Here is a 13,459-nt window from a genome sequence, read left to right as displayed (position 1 = left end):
CGGCAAGAACATGAGAACAAGGTAAGTGATATATGGAGGGTTTGTTACAAGTGCATTTCATCGCTCTCAAATCTACACTTTGTATTTTACCACCCTTGGCGGAACCTCTATTACCACGTCCAGTCTTAAATTGGAAAAGGCTTCGTCTGTAGTCGAATGCGACAATGTCCTTGTCCGGTTCGACCCTATCTTTTTATTTTGTATAGTTTTATTTGTTGGGTTCAGGAAAATATTTTCATGTTAATTTTTTATTTAGAGCAGTTTAGAAAAACCTTACATTCAAAGAAGAGAATAATTCTTCTTGTATTTGTTGAGTACATAAAAGTGAAAAAAAGCTTTTAACCAATGAGTTAATTTGTGATTCTAAAAAACAATAAATAAATAAATAATTTTCCATATTCAAAAAACGTTAGTACTCATTAGTCATGAAGTATCAATCTAATTAAAGTGTTGAATAAAATTAATTTATTTAATTTATGTGACATTGGACATCACAATTGTTTACTAACACACAAAATATCTAGGACTATAATTCCACCACAAACAATATTGGTTACATAAACAAGTTCCACGTACCCAATATCCCACTTGAAAATCTCCAATCTTACACCATTAATACTTTCTTGCATAAAATTTGAATTTATTGCTTAATTGTCAATACATCCTTTCTTTCTTTTCTGTCCTCTCAATTTGTGGTTCTCATATTTCTAACATTATTTCCATTTATATTTTCTGGGTTCATTTTTTTGTTCTTTTTTTTTTTAATACAGAGAGTTTAAGTGTATTTTCCCATTTGCACTTACTATTCAAATTCATCTTCTGGAATCTTAACAGAAAGAACAAAAATTTCATCTGGGTTCTGCTCTTTTTTCTCAAATTTTGCATTTTTTCCTGTATATATTCACTCTCGGTAAGTATTTTAATTTTCTAGAAGTATTATTTTTTGTTTGGGTTATTTTGGTGATCAAATGCTATGGCATGAATCATTTGCAATTTGCTGAATATTAGTGCACATGTAAGTACTAATTTTAACAGGGAAATACTACAATTACATGAATTGATGAATGTCTTATATGTTAAAATCATTTTTATGTGTTGGGTTTATTAAGGAGAAAAATTGTGATGACTTATTACATAAATCATTTTATTGAAGTCAAATTATTTGTATGTGTTGTTGGGTTTATAGTTGTGAAGGATGACAAATTCAGCTGATTAATTGTTGTTATTTAAGACTCCGGGATCTTGCAAATGTAAACTATGTTTTTTAGTAAATTTTTGCAATTACTTTTTTAGGGTTCTTATTACTATGCTATTTAAACTGCATTTGATCATTGTCAGATTCTGAAGTTTATCAATTGGACTCAAATTACTAGTAGTTTTCATCCAAATTTCCCCTTTGATATAGGGCTAGGAACCTAGGATGGAATATAGAATGATCCCAATTAGCAAAAATTGAGAGTGATCATAGTTCATGACTGAAGATTGAATTATTTAGTGTTTGCTTGAGATTATGTTTGTGTTGAATTTTTCACATGGTATCGATGGAGACTGAAAAGGGGTTTCACACAACAATAATATCTCCGCCTTATTCCCAAAAGATTGGAATTTGATTAACTTAAATTATGCATATGGAACATGGAAAAGGGCTTATGGCTAGGGGGAGCTGAAATATGTTGATTAATTTAGGAACTTTCTAGTGAATTAAAATTGATTGTGTGGAGTAAGATTCTAGTCATGTTAATGTGAATTAGGACGGGAATGTCCATGGCTATCTTCATCTGGATCATCTAGCCATGTCATTGTTTGGATGGCTTGACATTTTATGTAAATCAAGATAATTAATGTGCTTCTTATCTTGCTTTGGGTGATTTGCAGAACATGCTTTTTTCCCTTAAGGGGTGTTCAAGGGGTCATATAGTTTATGTCAGATGTTAAATGTAAGATTTATAGAATGTTCTTGATCTTACGCAATGTGCAGAGAGATAATTGCACCCATGACTTGGTTGGAAAATAATATGTGATTCACATTGAAAAATCAGAGAGAGGTTGACTAAATATATATATATATATATATATATATATATATTTGATTGACTACTCCTCCTAATACCAATTGGTTTTAGGATAGAACCTGATCGGGTTTATGTGCAGTCAACTCTCCTCTTATGCAGGTCTTGTAGTGCCAGGCCCAAATAATATCAGTCTTATGCTTTTGCAGCTAAATAACTCTTGCCTTTCTAGCGTTTTGTAATTGCTAGAAAGTGCAAGTTCTTGTATCTTAATTGGTCGACTGAGTAACCACCTAGTTTACACTCTACATAGAGTAAGTGGCCTAGATATGTTAGATAAATGTGATTGTGATCTTTTCCAATTTTGAGTTTCTACCTGTGGCCTTGGTAGGCTATCTAGTTTTTCCTCATGTGTTATAGCATTCTTAGTGTTATTCATTTCAAGTTGAGACTTGAGTTCTACAACCTAACATTGATATGGGAACTTGATTTGATTTTTTATCCATAATTTGCTAAGTTTACATATGCAATTATTCATGTCTGACACCAGTATCTGATTTTAAGTAATGTAGATTCCAGATGATCAGTCTTTTTACGTTTGTGTATTATGCAAATGGAAGAAAACTATTTATGAGCCAACATAATAGCTTGAACTATTTTCCAATTGTGTAAACTGAGCCTTATTCAACCCTGTGCTCTTAATTTGCAGGATTCCTACTGTGTAATACATCCAAATTATAAGTCATTTGATATGGGATTTGTGACTGTCTCAAGCTCAGCCTCACGAGCTTCTCTAGGTTTAGTTGGAAAATCAACAGCTCATCAATCTAGTTCAAATGGTCCCTTGATTCTGGGGTTCAAAGTGGATAAAAATAAAAAGACGGCCTTAGTTGCAGTGAGTAAGCCTAGTCGTTTACCAGCAGAGACAAAGAAAGAGAATCAGAGACGACTAAGATCACTTGCAAAGCCTTCGAAAGGAGTTCGTGTTGCCAGTGTAGCTGAAGCTACCCCGTTGTCTTCTGAATTAGATCTTAATGAAGCTGCAGCTAAACTCGAAAGCATTTTTAAGCTTAGTCCTGCAATAGATGCTTCAGATGCTGAGAACATCGATCTTGCGGTAAAGGAAAGCCGAGAAAGGAGAAGGGAGAGATCAGACGTTGACGATAAAAAGGAGAGAGGAACGGGAAGTAATGTGGTGAGAAACAGGAGTAGGAAAGCGAAAAGGTTGAGCCTTGCTAAGAGAATTGAGATGAAGCAAAGTAAAGAAGGTAAGGAAGAGAAGAAAGTTCCTTTAGCACCGAAGAAGAAAAGTTTTAACGATGAATATGACAAGATTGATACGCTTGTAAGAGAGTACTCTTCCTCGACTGATTTGGCCAGCTTGGATTGGAAGAAGATGAAGATACCACCGGTTCTTCCTTCTTCCGAACATACTTGGTTGTTTAAGTTAATGGAACCCATGAAGGTGGATACTTCTTTCCCTATTGATAATTACTTTATAGAATACTCCCAATCGTGTTTACAATTTAACATCTTGCATTTTGGGATATCTCAGTTGTAAGTTGACATCTACTTTTGGCATGTTTTTTAAGAGTAATATTTTCTCAATAGGATTTTAATGGAACTGTTAGCTGATCTACTTGCCATTTTCTTCCCATTCAAACAAGTTGAAATATGCACTTTTGTCATTAAATGATGGTCTTTTTTCTTGCAATTTTAGACCCTTAATCAAGTAAAGGAGAACCTGCAACAAGAATTGGGGAGAGATCCAACAGACAATGAAATGGGCGAGGCGATGAATATGAGTGTACTTCAAGTTAGGAGACACATGGAAGTTGGTCATACTGCAAGAAACAAGTTGATTAAGGTAAGTTCTATATCCGTTGCTATGATTTTTGTTTTTTCATTAATCATTTTATGGAAGTTCTTTATTTTTTAAGTTGCAAACGATGTTCGCTATCAAGGGTCATTCGGAAACAACTTTTTTGTTATCACAAGCGAAAGTTTGCATACACTCGATCCGCCAAACTCTGCCAAGTTTGTAGTCATTCAATGGTATTCAAGTAAACTCTGCATTATGGTCGACCTTTTGGAAACAACTTTGTTGTTATCACAAGCGCAAATTTGCATACACCCGATCCGCCAAACTCTGTGAAGTTTGGAGTCATCCAATGGTATTCAAGTAAACTCTGCATTATGGTCGACCTTTTGGGAAACAACTTCTTTGTTATCACAAGCAGAAGTTTTGGGAACATTCTGCATTATGTATGCTTCAGTACACAAAAATGGGCTTACTTCCATGCTGCCTGGTGTTTCGAAAATTTCTTGAAGCCTTTATGTCAAATACTCCATGATACTGCTGCATTAGCATGATTGGTGCTGCTAGTCATAGAAGAAAAAGCTGCTTACTGTTTCATTAATTAATTTTTTTTGCAGCATAACCTGAGACTAGTATTGTTTGTTATGAACAAATATTTCCAAGACTTCACAAACGGACCAAGATTTCAAGACCTCTGCCAAGCAGGTGTGAAGGGTCTCATTATTGCTATTGATCGTTTTGAATCAAGGAGGAAATTCCGGTTGTCTACTTATGCTCTGTTTTGGATTAGGCATGCCATCATCCGTTCAATGACTATTTCAAGCTTTACTCGTGTCTCCTTTGGTCTTGAATCGGTATGCTCACTTCTTCATTGCCGTACCAACCCCTACATATTCTTTTTTCACTTGCCTACTGGTTTGCTATGTGTTTTGTATACATGCACGGATGCACCGGATTATCACACGACACAAACTGCCCTTTATAAAATTGAATTATACACAAGCCTAGATAACCCTGTTTTGACCGGAGATAATACATGACCGAACCCATGCATAAGAAGATTTTTTCACAATTGCCTTGCCCTATATCACAGTTTGAGAGCTTTCATAGAAAGACTTTTTTTGATGATTTAACCATTGCAGGTCAGGGTGGAAATTCAAAAGGCGAAACTAGAATTGATGTTTGAGCTCAAGAGAATTCCTACAGAGGAAGAAATAATGAAAAAGGTTGGAATCTCCCCTGAAAGATATCAAGACGTGATGCGAGCTTCAAATTCTGTCGTTTCCCTTCACTCTAGGCATCTAGTCACACAAGAGGAGTTCATCAATGGCATCGTTGATTTAGATCGTGGCGGGAGTGACCAGGAGAGGCAACCTGCCCTTCTTAGACTCGCACTCGATGATGTAGTAAGTTTCTCGCTTCATTTATTCCGTTGACTTTGTAATGAGGGCGTGTTAGAAATAGGGTGCTTAACAATGATTTTTATTATTCCGTGGCAGCTCGACTCTCTGAAGCCCAAAGAAAGCTTGGTTATCCGGCAAAGATATGGACTAGATGGCAAAGGCGACAGGACACTAGGAGAAATTGCCGGAAACCTGAACATTTCGAGAGAAATGGTCAGGAAGCACGAAATGAAGGCACTAATGAAACTTAAGCATCCAGCTCGAGTGGATTATCTTCGGCGTCACATACCCTAAATCAAGAGAACTTTTCCGTAAACACAAAGTACATGCACTAATGAAGTTTATGCATCGAGCTCGATTGGATTATCTTTGGCACCACATACACTAAATCGAATCAGGATCATGGTACATATAAATCGAATCGGGATCATGGTACATATATATATATATATGCTCACTTCGTTCACTCTTCGATCCATCTGAGTCGAAGCATCTTCACGTATTGTGATGATACTCAAATTCTGTATTATAGAGCTATTTACATAAAATATAGATATGCTATAGATGTTGTAGGTTAGGATTGGGTGTTGCATATAATCCCTTCTTTCAGAAGTAAATATCACTTGTAGTTTTTTTTTTTATCTATATTTCCATTATCCAACCCTTCTCCCCCTTTTCTTTTATACCAAGTTGACAGTGCTTTTACCTATACTTTATTTATAGAACTAGTGATATATACTGGTACTTTGTAAACGACTGCCTATTATTACTCCTAATCAAATCTTTCTCTGTTTCTATGTGATTTGTAGATTATGTATGTGCTTTGCCAAAGGCGGTTCTGGGTCCATTTAAGGTGCCCGACCAGCTAACAAACTCATTATAATACATCAATTAGGTGTAGCTTAGTTGGTGACGTGCTTTCATAAGTTGTTTGTTAGGGGTTTAAAATCTACCATCACTAATCTTTTGCTAAAAGTCTTTTTTTTCCATTTTTACCCTCAATGATTGACGAAAGGCTTAGTTTTCTAAACATAAAAAATAAATTGATATTCTATATATTAAACACTAACTATTGCAAAAGGTAAGTGGTAGCAATTATTAAAATTTTTTCCACAAAATAGCACTCAACTCTTGAACAATTAACTATCATAACATTATTAAGCCAAAAACGTTTAATTTTCTGTTAACCACAGAAATGACCATTTTACCCCTGTTTCATTTAATTAAAACTAAGTACCTTGTTCCTCTTCCATTCAACATGTTCTTCCTCCACCATTATTACTCTTCTTCCTCTTCAACCTTAAACCATTTACTTGATCTTGTTCTAGCTTGCAATCAACTCAGTTCAAGACCAAATTCGAGTATCATGTAGTATCTATGAAAGGGTTAAGAATTGGGCTTAAGCAGTATGAAGATCATGGCATGCTCTCATTTGAACTTGCTGGGAATAATTTTTTGAACTTGCTGGGAATATTTTTTTGAACTTACTGGGAATGTTTTTACCCAGAAATAATGATTACTAAAACTACTTGCCCAATTAAAAATCCAATTGGAAGTTTCCTTTTGCAGTCGATTAATATCAACATCATATAATCAAATGTGTTTTGGCTCCTTTAATTTTTCCAGTGACCAATCAATGACGGCCAAATAATGTAAGATGGAAAATATGCTAAGTACTTAAATTAATTAAATACAATAAAAAATGACCAAAAATAGTTGACTCAAGAATCAAGAGCGTAACTACACATCCAACAAATCTGCAGTAAAATGACCAATAAGAACAATTATAGAAAAACAAAAAGAAGTTTCATAAGATGATAGAATTGAGATTAGACGTGGACTAGGAAAGGGACTTTATTGAAGTTTCTAGAATAGTCTACTTGTATTGGTAATTGTTAATTACCATTTCTTCCCAGATCTTTTATTAAAATGGTGGTCTCATACACATGGGTTTTGGAATCAACCAAACTAATCCTCCAACAATATTAATACCACATACAAGTTTAGTGTACTATAAATTAGGGGTCCTCACCACTCACTACCAAACACCAGAAAATTAAACTGAGAAAATACTCTCGATAAAAGTTTTGGATATTATCCAATAGAGGTGCCAAGTAAAATATCTTAACCTGAGAACTAAAACTTTAAAATTAAGAATAAACCTATAAGACTTGGATGTCACCCAAAAGAGGGACCAGGCATATTACCTCATTCTGAGAACTTAAGTCCCCAGAGGAGGAAGAGTTTGAAAACCTGGGTGTTATCCAAAGGAAGACCAGGCTAGTAAAGCTTAATTACCTTAACCTTGAAAACAAAAGCTTTTCGGTTAAGAGAGACCCTAAATCCTGAACATTATCCAAAAGAGGAATTAGGCCAGTTCGATAAATAGTGGCAAAGATTACTTCAAAGCCCAAAGACTTGGATAATTTTGGCTTATTTTCTTTGGGTTAAACACTTATCAGAAAAAGTTATCTAATACCCTAATAAGATCGTTCCAGATCCCAAACAGACAAACATGGTCCCTAACATCTTGCACTTCTGAAATAGCGAAAGTCTACAAGACTAATAAGTCTGGAGTAAGGGGTCAAAGCAAGGGCAAGTTTATTTTACTCCCTGAAAAGGATAGGCCCTCCTTCAACCTGTTTAGGTTAAAGTTGGGTGGTTCTTAGTCAGTCAAGACTATACCTCCTAGAGGAGATATTAAGTAGAAATAATTCATTTTCAGTCCATATATTTAACATAGCTCCCAAAGCACATGGACTGGGGGGCATGTATTGGCATGTATAGGAATGGTACTACAATACACTTACAAGATAAGCAAAGAAATGAAAATTTTCTTTCAAAATCATGAAACACTAAAACGTGGATATCCAAACTCCATAGAGTAGCCATATAATAGCAAAAGCTTGACCTGTAATTAACACATAGATACATCATTCCCAAAAAGGAATGTTATCTAAGTTATGTAAAAGTTATATCCAAACCAACTGGCCCATGTTGTCACGACCCAGTAGGTTTGAGGGGCAATTGTTTGTAAATAAAATGGGCCTCCTATTTTATATATTTTATCATTAAGACTCAGGCCTAAACATAATAGCCCACTAGGGTTAGGGGATGCCTCCCTCATGCACTCTATATATATACCCCCTTGGGGTCATTTGTAAGTAAGTGATTTTGACCATATTGGCCAAAATAACATATACATTCTCCCTCTAAACTAAACACATTTATGTTATACATTTATATTGACTTGGGCGTTGGAGGCACCCCCCTTGGGACCACCCCGGGGATGATGGTGTCCCCTGCAGGATATCGGAGACCGCTAGACTACCACCATGGATGGGCCCACCGGAGGCCCCTCTTCGGCCTATTTTGGAGAGCTTTATGGGAACTTTGAAGGCATGATCTAAATAGCAATTTCAAGCCTCACCAGCATATACTATTTCATTGATTGTGTTCGGTCAAGAATTAGGGACACTTTGATTTTTGACATAATCAAATGTAGTTTCATACTAACAAATTTCGTGGATTGCATGATTTCTACTAGTGTGTAGTTTTGTCTAACTCTAAACTAGCAATATAATACTAAATCTGAGTATGGAGGGAGGCAAATATTGCAAGTTTTAGTACTCTTGTTATTGTAAAAAAAATAATGTGAAAAATCTTAGTTATTTGTAGAATAAAGTAATAGATAATAGTTTGAATGTATTAGAATATAGTGGAAAGAAGGTGTGAAGTAAGAAAAGAAATATCTAGATAAAATACTAGCTAACTAGTAGAGTGTTCCATAGAAGTATAAATAGAGTATTATGACACTTGCATCATACAGAGCAAGAAGCTCTAAAAAAACAAAGGATTGAACCGTGAGCTCATTACAAAATATTTACACAAAAAATAGAGAGATTGATAAGTGAGACATTAGCTCACCTAAAAATATAAGTGAAGATTATATAGGTGTGGAATAAGTGTCCCACCAAAAATTATTATTGTATAATATATGATGTAATTAAATATTTGTATTCAGTTAATGTAATATAATATTTATTTGGGTCCAACTATAAGTTTCGCATGCGCCCGAAAACTTCTATCGTGGTATCAGAGCGGGAAGATCGGGAGGCCTGGAATAAAGTACGATGAAGCAATCAAAGAAAGATTGTAGAACCACAACAAGAGCGTGGTAAGTATTTTGATAGTTCAAAAGAAAATACTAATTGAAAAATATTTTTTTAATGACAAGAACACTAACAAAAATATGAAAATGGAAAGATTAATGACATAAGCATCAACATAAAAAACTAAAAAAAAAAAAGTTAAAGATATAGAAGAAGAAATTATATAGAATGTTAACAAAAGAATTTGAAGTTGAAAAAAAAGGAGGATTGACAAATAAGATTATAAATGGAATAGGAAAAGTTAATGACATGAGCACTAACTAGAGAAAACAATTGGAGAATGGTGGGTAACATAAGTACCCACGATAATAAGAAATGTTTTAAAACCAAATTTTGAAGAAAATTTGTGGTAACATGGGTAACAACTACCAACAATAAGAAGATATAGAAAGACAACTGTATCTTGATGACAAGAACATAATGAAAGCAAAGACAAATTACGAGATCGACAAGTGTTGGTGATATGTGCATCAGCAATATCTAATAACTTTTTATACAAGATTTTTCATATTAGGGTGAGTGTATAAAAAATTAATATGAAAAATCTTTGTTAAGTTTAGAATAAAATAATAGATAAGTTAGAATATACTAAAATATAGTGGAAGGAAGGTGTGAAGTAAAACAGAAATATCTAGATAAAATCCTAGCTATCTACTATAGTGTTCCATAGCAAGTATAAATAAAGTATTGTGACACTTGCATCGTACACTTGCATCGTATAAATAAAAACAAAGGATTGAGCCATGAGCTCAAATCACAAAATATTTACACAAAAATAGAGAGATTGATAAGTTAGACATTAGCTCACACAAAGTATAAGTGAAGATTATATAGGTGCGGAACAAGTGTCACACCAAAAACTATTATTGTACAATATATAATGTAATTAAATATTTGTATTTAGTTAATGCAATACTATATTTATTTGGGTCCAACTTCTGCATGCTCCCAAAAACGTCTATCAATTATATGGAAACCTTTCTCTTTCTCCAAAAATGTTTAATTTCTTCACCTGTCTTTCCTGGTATCCTTCCAGCAATCAAATCCCACCTGATAGTTTTAATTGTAACACTTAAAGATAAGAAACTAACAAATTTTGCTTGCATGTCCACAGAGCTGTTTGATTGATACCCAAAAATTTCTGAATTTCTGTCAAAGAATAATTTTCCATGGACTATGATCACTTTTGTTTTATTCGATTTTATGATAAACATACTTCTCCATAAAATGTTAATTTTATAAGGAGTGAAAAAATTTTCTTCTTTTATTTTCAATTTAATTACTTATTAAATCGAAAATTATGAGTTACTATAGTCTTCATTTCTCTTCTCCAATCTTTCCTTAGAATAAGTCCTATCTACAAACATGTTCACCTGTCTCTCTCAACTAGCATCATATTTTATTTTGATTTTCTCTGTTACTTTATATTATTTTTATTTTTAGACAGTGATTTACTTTTTTTTTTTTCTTTACATTTTAATTTTCTTTTAATTTAATCAGCACAAGTCATTCTTTCTTTTCATTTATGATTAAATATTTTCTTTTAAAAAAATACTCATTTTCTCTTTTCTACTATGTTAGCAGCATATAGGAGTAATTTAGATAACCAAAAGTAGGAAAAAATGCGAAGTACCTTTCTCCAACTAATCTATGCATTCTGTAAATGAGATCCTCCTCTTGTTCATTTATCTTTATGGCTTCCTCTTTCGTACCTTTGACAAAAGAAGAAATTAAGATGAAAATATACTGAATATAGAAGGATCTAAATAATTACAAAAAAGCTTAGATTTTGAGTAACTATATATGATAATCACCAACTAAATTAATTAACATCAATTAAAAAGTAAAATCATACATATACTATAGGTTGCCATCATCTTAAGTTTTTGATTGAGTTGATTTTATGATATCAGAAATCAACGTGACAAAAAGGTCACGTATTCGAATCTCAACCATCTCTGATCAAATTCAGATGTGATATTTTGCACCGGGTAAGAGGAAGATTTGTGTCGCGTTCACACTTCTAGTCTAAAGGGCTCTCATGTAAGGAGGCGTGTTAGAGTATACAATATGTTATGGGGCGCAAGCCATCAACTTTTGGTTGAGTTGGTTTCTTAAAAGATATGATGATTGAACTCAATATTAATTTTACTGCCGACAAAGCTGGATGAGAATTAAACCAAAAATTTGACCTAAAAAAGCAATATTTATTCCATCTAAGACAAGACCTAATTCTCAAGATTCCATACTTCACGCCTAATAAATATGAAAGCAAACAAATCGAGGTAAAAAGAATAACAATTGGGTAAAAGAAAGTGTAATTCTATCAAGTTGATAAATAACACAATGCATTTTTTTTTACCTTGATGAGATTTTGAGCTAGAAATTTTACCACCATCTTCCATGCTCTACTTAAAGGATTAAATAAAAATTTGGAAAAATGGGTGTAATTGAAACTCAAAGAAATTATGTTATGGAGAAAATATTTGTGGAGGTATTTTCTTTAAAGATGTATTAGCTAATTTGTTTTTATAATAAATAAAAAATGAATCAATAAATGAAGATAGAGTTTGAAATTAAAATTGTTACAAGTTACAAGAAATAAATGTTTGACATGGAGCATTTAACCAACCGATGGAGATTGTCTATCTCTCTTTCTTTCTTAAAATTTTCTTTTCTTGTTTGTTTGGTTTATGGATAAAAATTAAGTTTGATCAGCAGAAAAGAAAATTCTATGATTTTGGAACAATAAGGAATCAATCTTCTTTTATTTGAATACGGCAAATTGAATTCTCAACATTAATGTCTTCTTTACTTTACCTTTAACACACTACAACATAATTTACTTTTTGATATATATTTAGCATAATATTCATTTTTAATGTCATTACTTTAAATTTCTAATAGTATATATAGTGAATTTTATGACATTTATTAGACCATTTAACACCATAATAAAAAACATAATAAAACTTTTCGCAACATAGGATTTAGTGACATTTCTTATAAATGTCATTTTAGCCTATAGAAACAACTACATATGTCACTAAAGGTCAAATTAGGTGTTAATAAATCATTTTATATTAGAACTTAAAATAAAAACCAATAATTATTACACTAAAATATAAATCAACGATAATTTTCTAATATCATTAAATCCTATAACATGAAAAGTTAATTTTGTTGTAGTGACAAAAAAAATAATTAGAAAAATTATTTTTACTCAGTAAAAATTAGTTTTTAATCAAAAATATTAATTACAATTAGTAGAAATCATTTACAATCACTAATGTGTTCTTGGTTGGTTGTTCGTTTATTTGGTTTTTCGGTTGATCAAAGAGTTAGAAAAATATATTTGATAACTAAATTTTGTTTAAACCAAAATCTAAAAACTGATTTTTATCTACTTTAACCTACTTGTCTCAATTAATCAACAAACAACTATTTTTTACCAAATATATCCATAACAATTGTCTCATGTTAAAGATATAATAAAAAAATCTAGTAAAAGAAAGAAAAATCTAGAAATTTACATGAAAAGTGTAAAAACACTTAATCATGTAGAAAACCCTAGATTAGTAGCCACCTAAGTAACATAAGGCTATAAATAGATAGCCAATTGATCAACGGCAGGTGTGGTGAAGTAAAAGCCAAAATCAAATACGTGTATTTCACGCAACAAAGTAAGCGTGTGCTGAAAAAAAGTGAAGATGTGAATGTACACTAAACATAAGAGATTATTGAGACATGGGCTCATAATATTAGAGTGTTAGTATGTAAAAATAAGTGCCCCACAAAAATATAAATATACAATGTATTATGTATTTAAATATTTATAATCATATGAATGAGAGAGAAAAATTAGACATAAGCTCACATAAAAATACAAATGTGTTAAAAATAATAAATAGAGGGTCTTGAGGAAGGATGACATACACCTAATTTTCTGATTTCTTCTTATCTTTGATTTCTCTCTTACTTGTGATTTCCAAAAAGACTTTAAAATTTTTGTCAATCTTCTAAAGTTTATCATTCGTACACTTTGTTTTTAAGTGG

At 32.6% G+C, this 13,459-nt stretch overlaps 1 protein-coding gene across 1 annotated transcript; it reads left to right on the top strand.

Moving 5' to 3' along the window:
- Positions 1-591: 591 nt before the first annotated feature.
- LOC130825534 (RNA polymerase sigma factor sigE, chloroplastic/mitochondrial) lies at positions 592-6,275 on the top strand. The gene is made up of 6 exons (XM_057690807.1): positions 592-910; positions 2,719-3,474; positions 3,730-3,876; positions 4,446-4,682; positions 4,971-5,234; positions 5,328-6,275. Exons 2-6 carry the CDS (start codon positions 2,761-2,763, stop codon positions 5,523-5,525), a joined length of 1,560 nt encoding a protein of 519 aa, XP_057546790.1. The 5' UTR covers positions 592-910; positions 2,719-2,760; the 3' UTR covers positions 5,526-6,275.
- Positions 6,276-13,459: the final 7,184 nt, after the last annotated feature.

This window comes from Amaranthus tricolor, chromosome 10 (assembly GCF_026212465.1).
Source record: "Amaranthus tricolor cultivar Red isolate AtriRed21 chromosome 10, ASM2621246v1, whole genome shotgun sequence".
In the NCBI taxonomy this organism is placed as follows: Eukaryota; Viridiplantae; Streptophyta; class Magnoliopsida; order Caryophyllales; family Amaranthaceae; genus Amaranthus; species Amaranthus tricolor.
This window is presented reverse-complemented; position numbering and strand designations above follow the sequence as displayed.

Bases quoted from the DNA above. Each gene is read 5' to 3' on its own strand.
- LOC130825534 (XM_057690807.1), top strand. From the start codon at position 2,761: ATGGGATTTGTGACTGTCTCAAGCTCAGCCTCACGAGCTTCTCTAGGT. The intron at 3,877-4,445 runs GTAAGTTCTATA...TTTTTTTTGCAG, and splicing joins CAAGAAACAAGTTGATTAAG to CATAACCTGAGACTAGTATT. The intron at 4,683-4,970 runs GTATGCTCACTT...TAACCATTGCAG, and splicing joins TCTCCTTTGGTCTTGAATCG to GTCAGGGTGGAAATTCAAAA.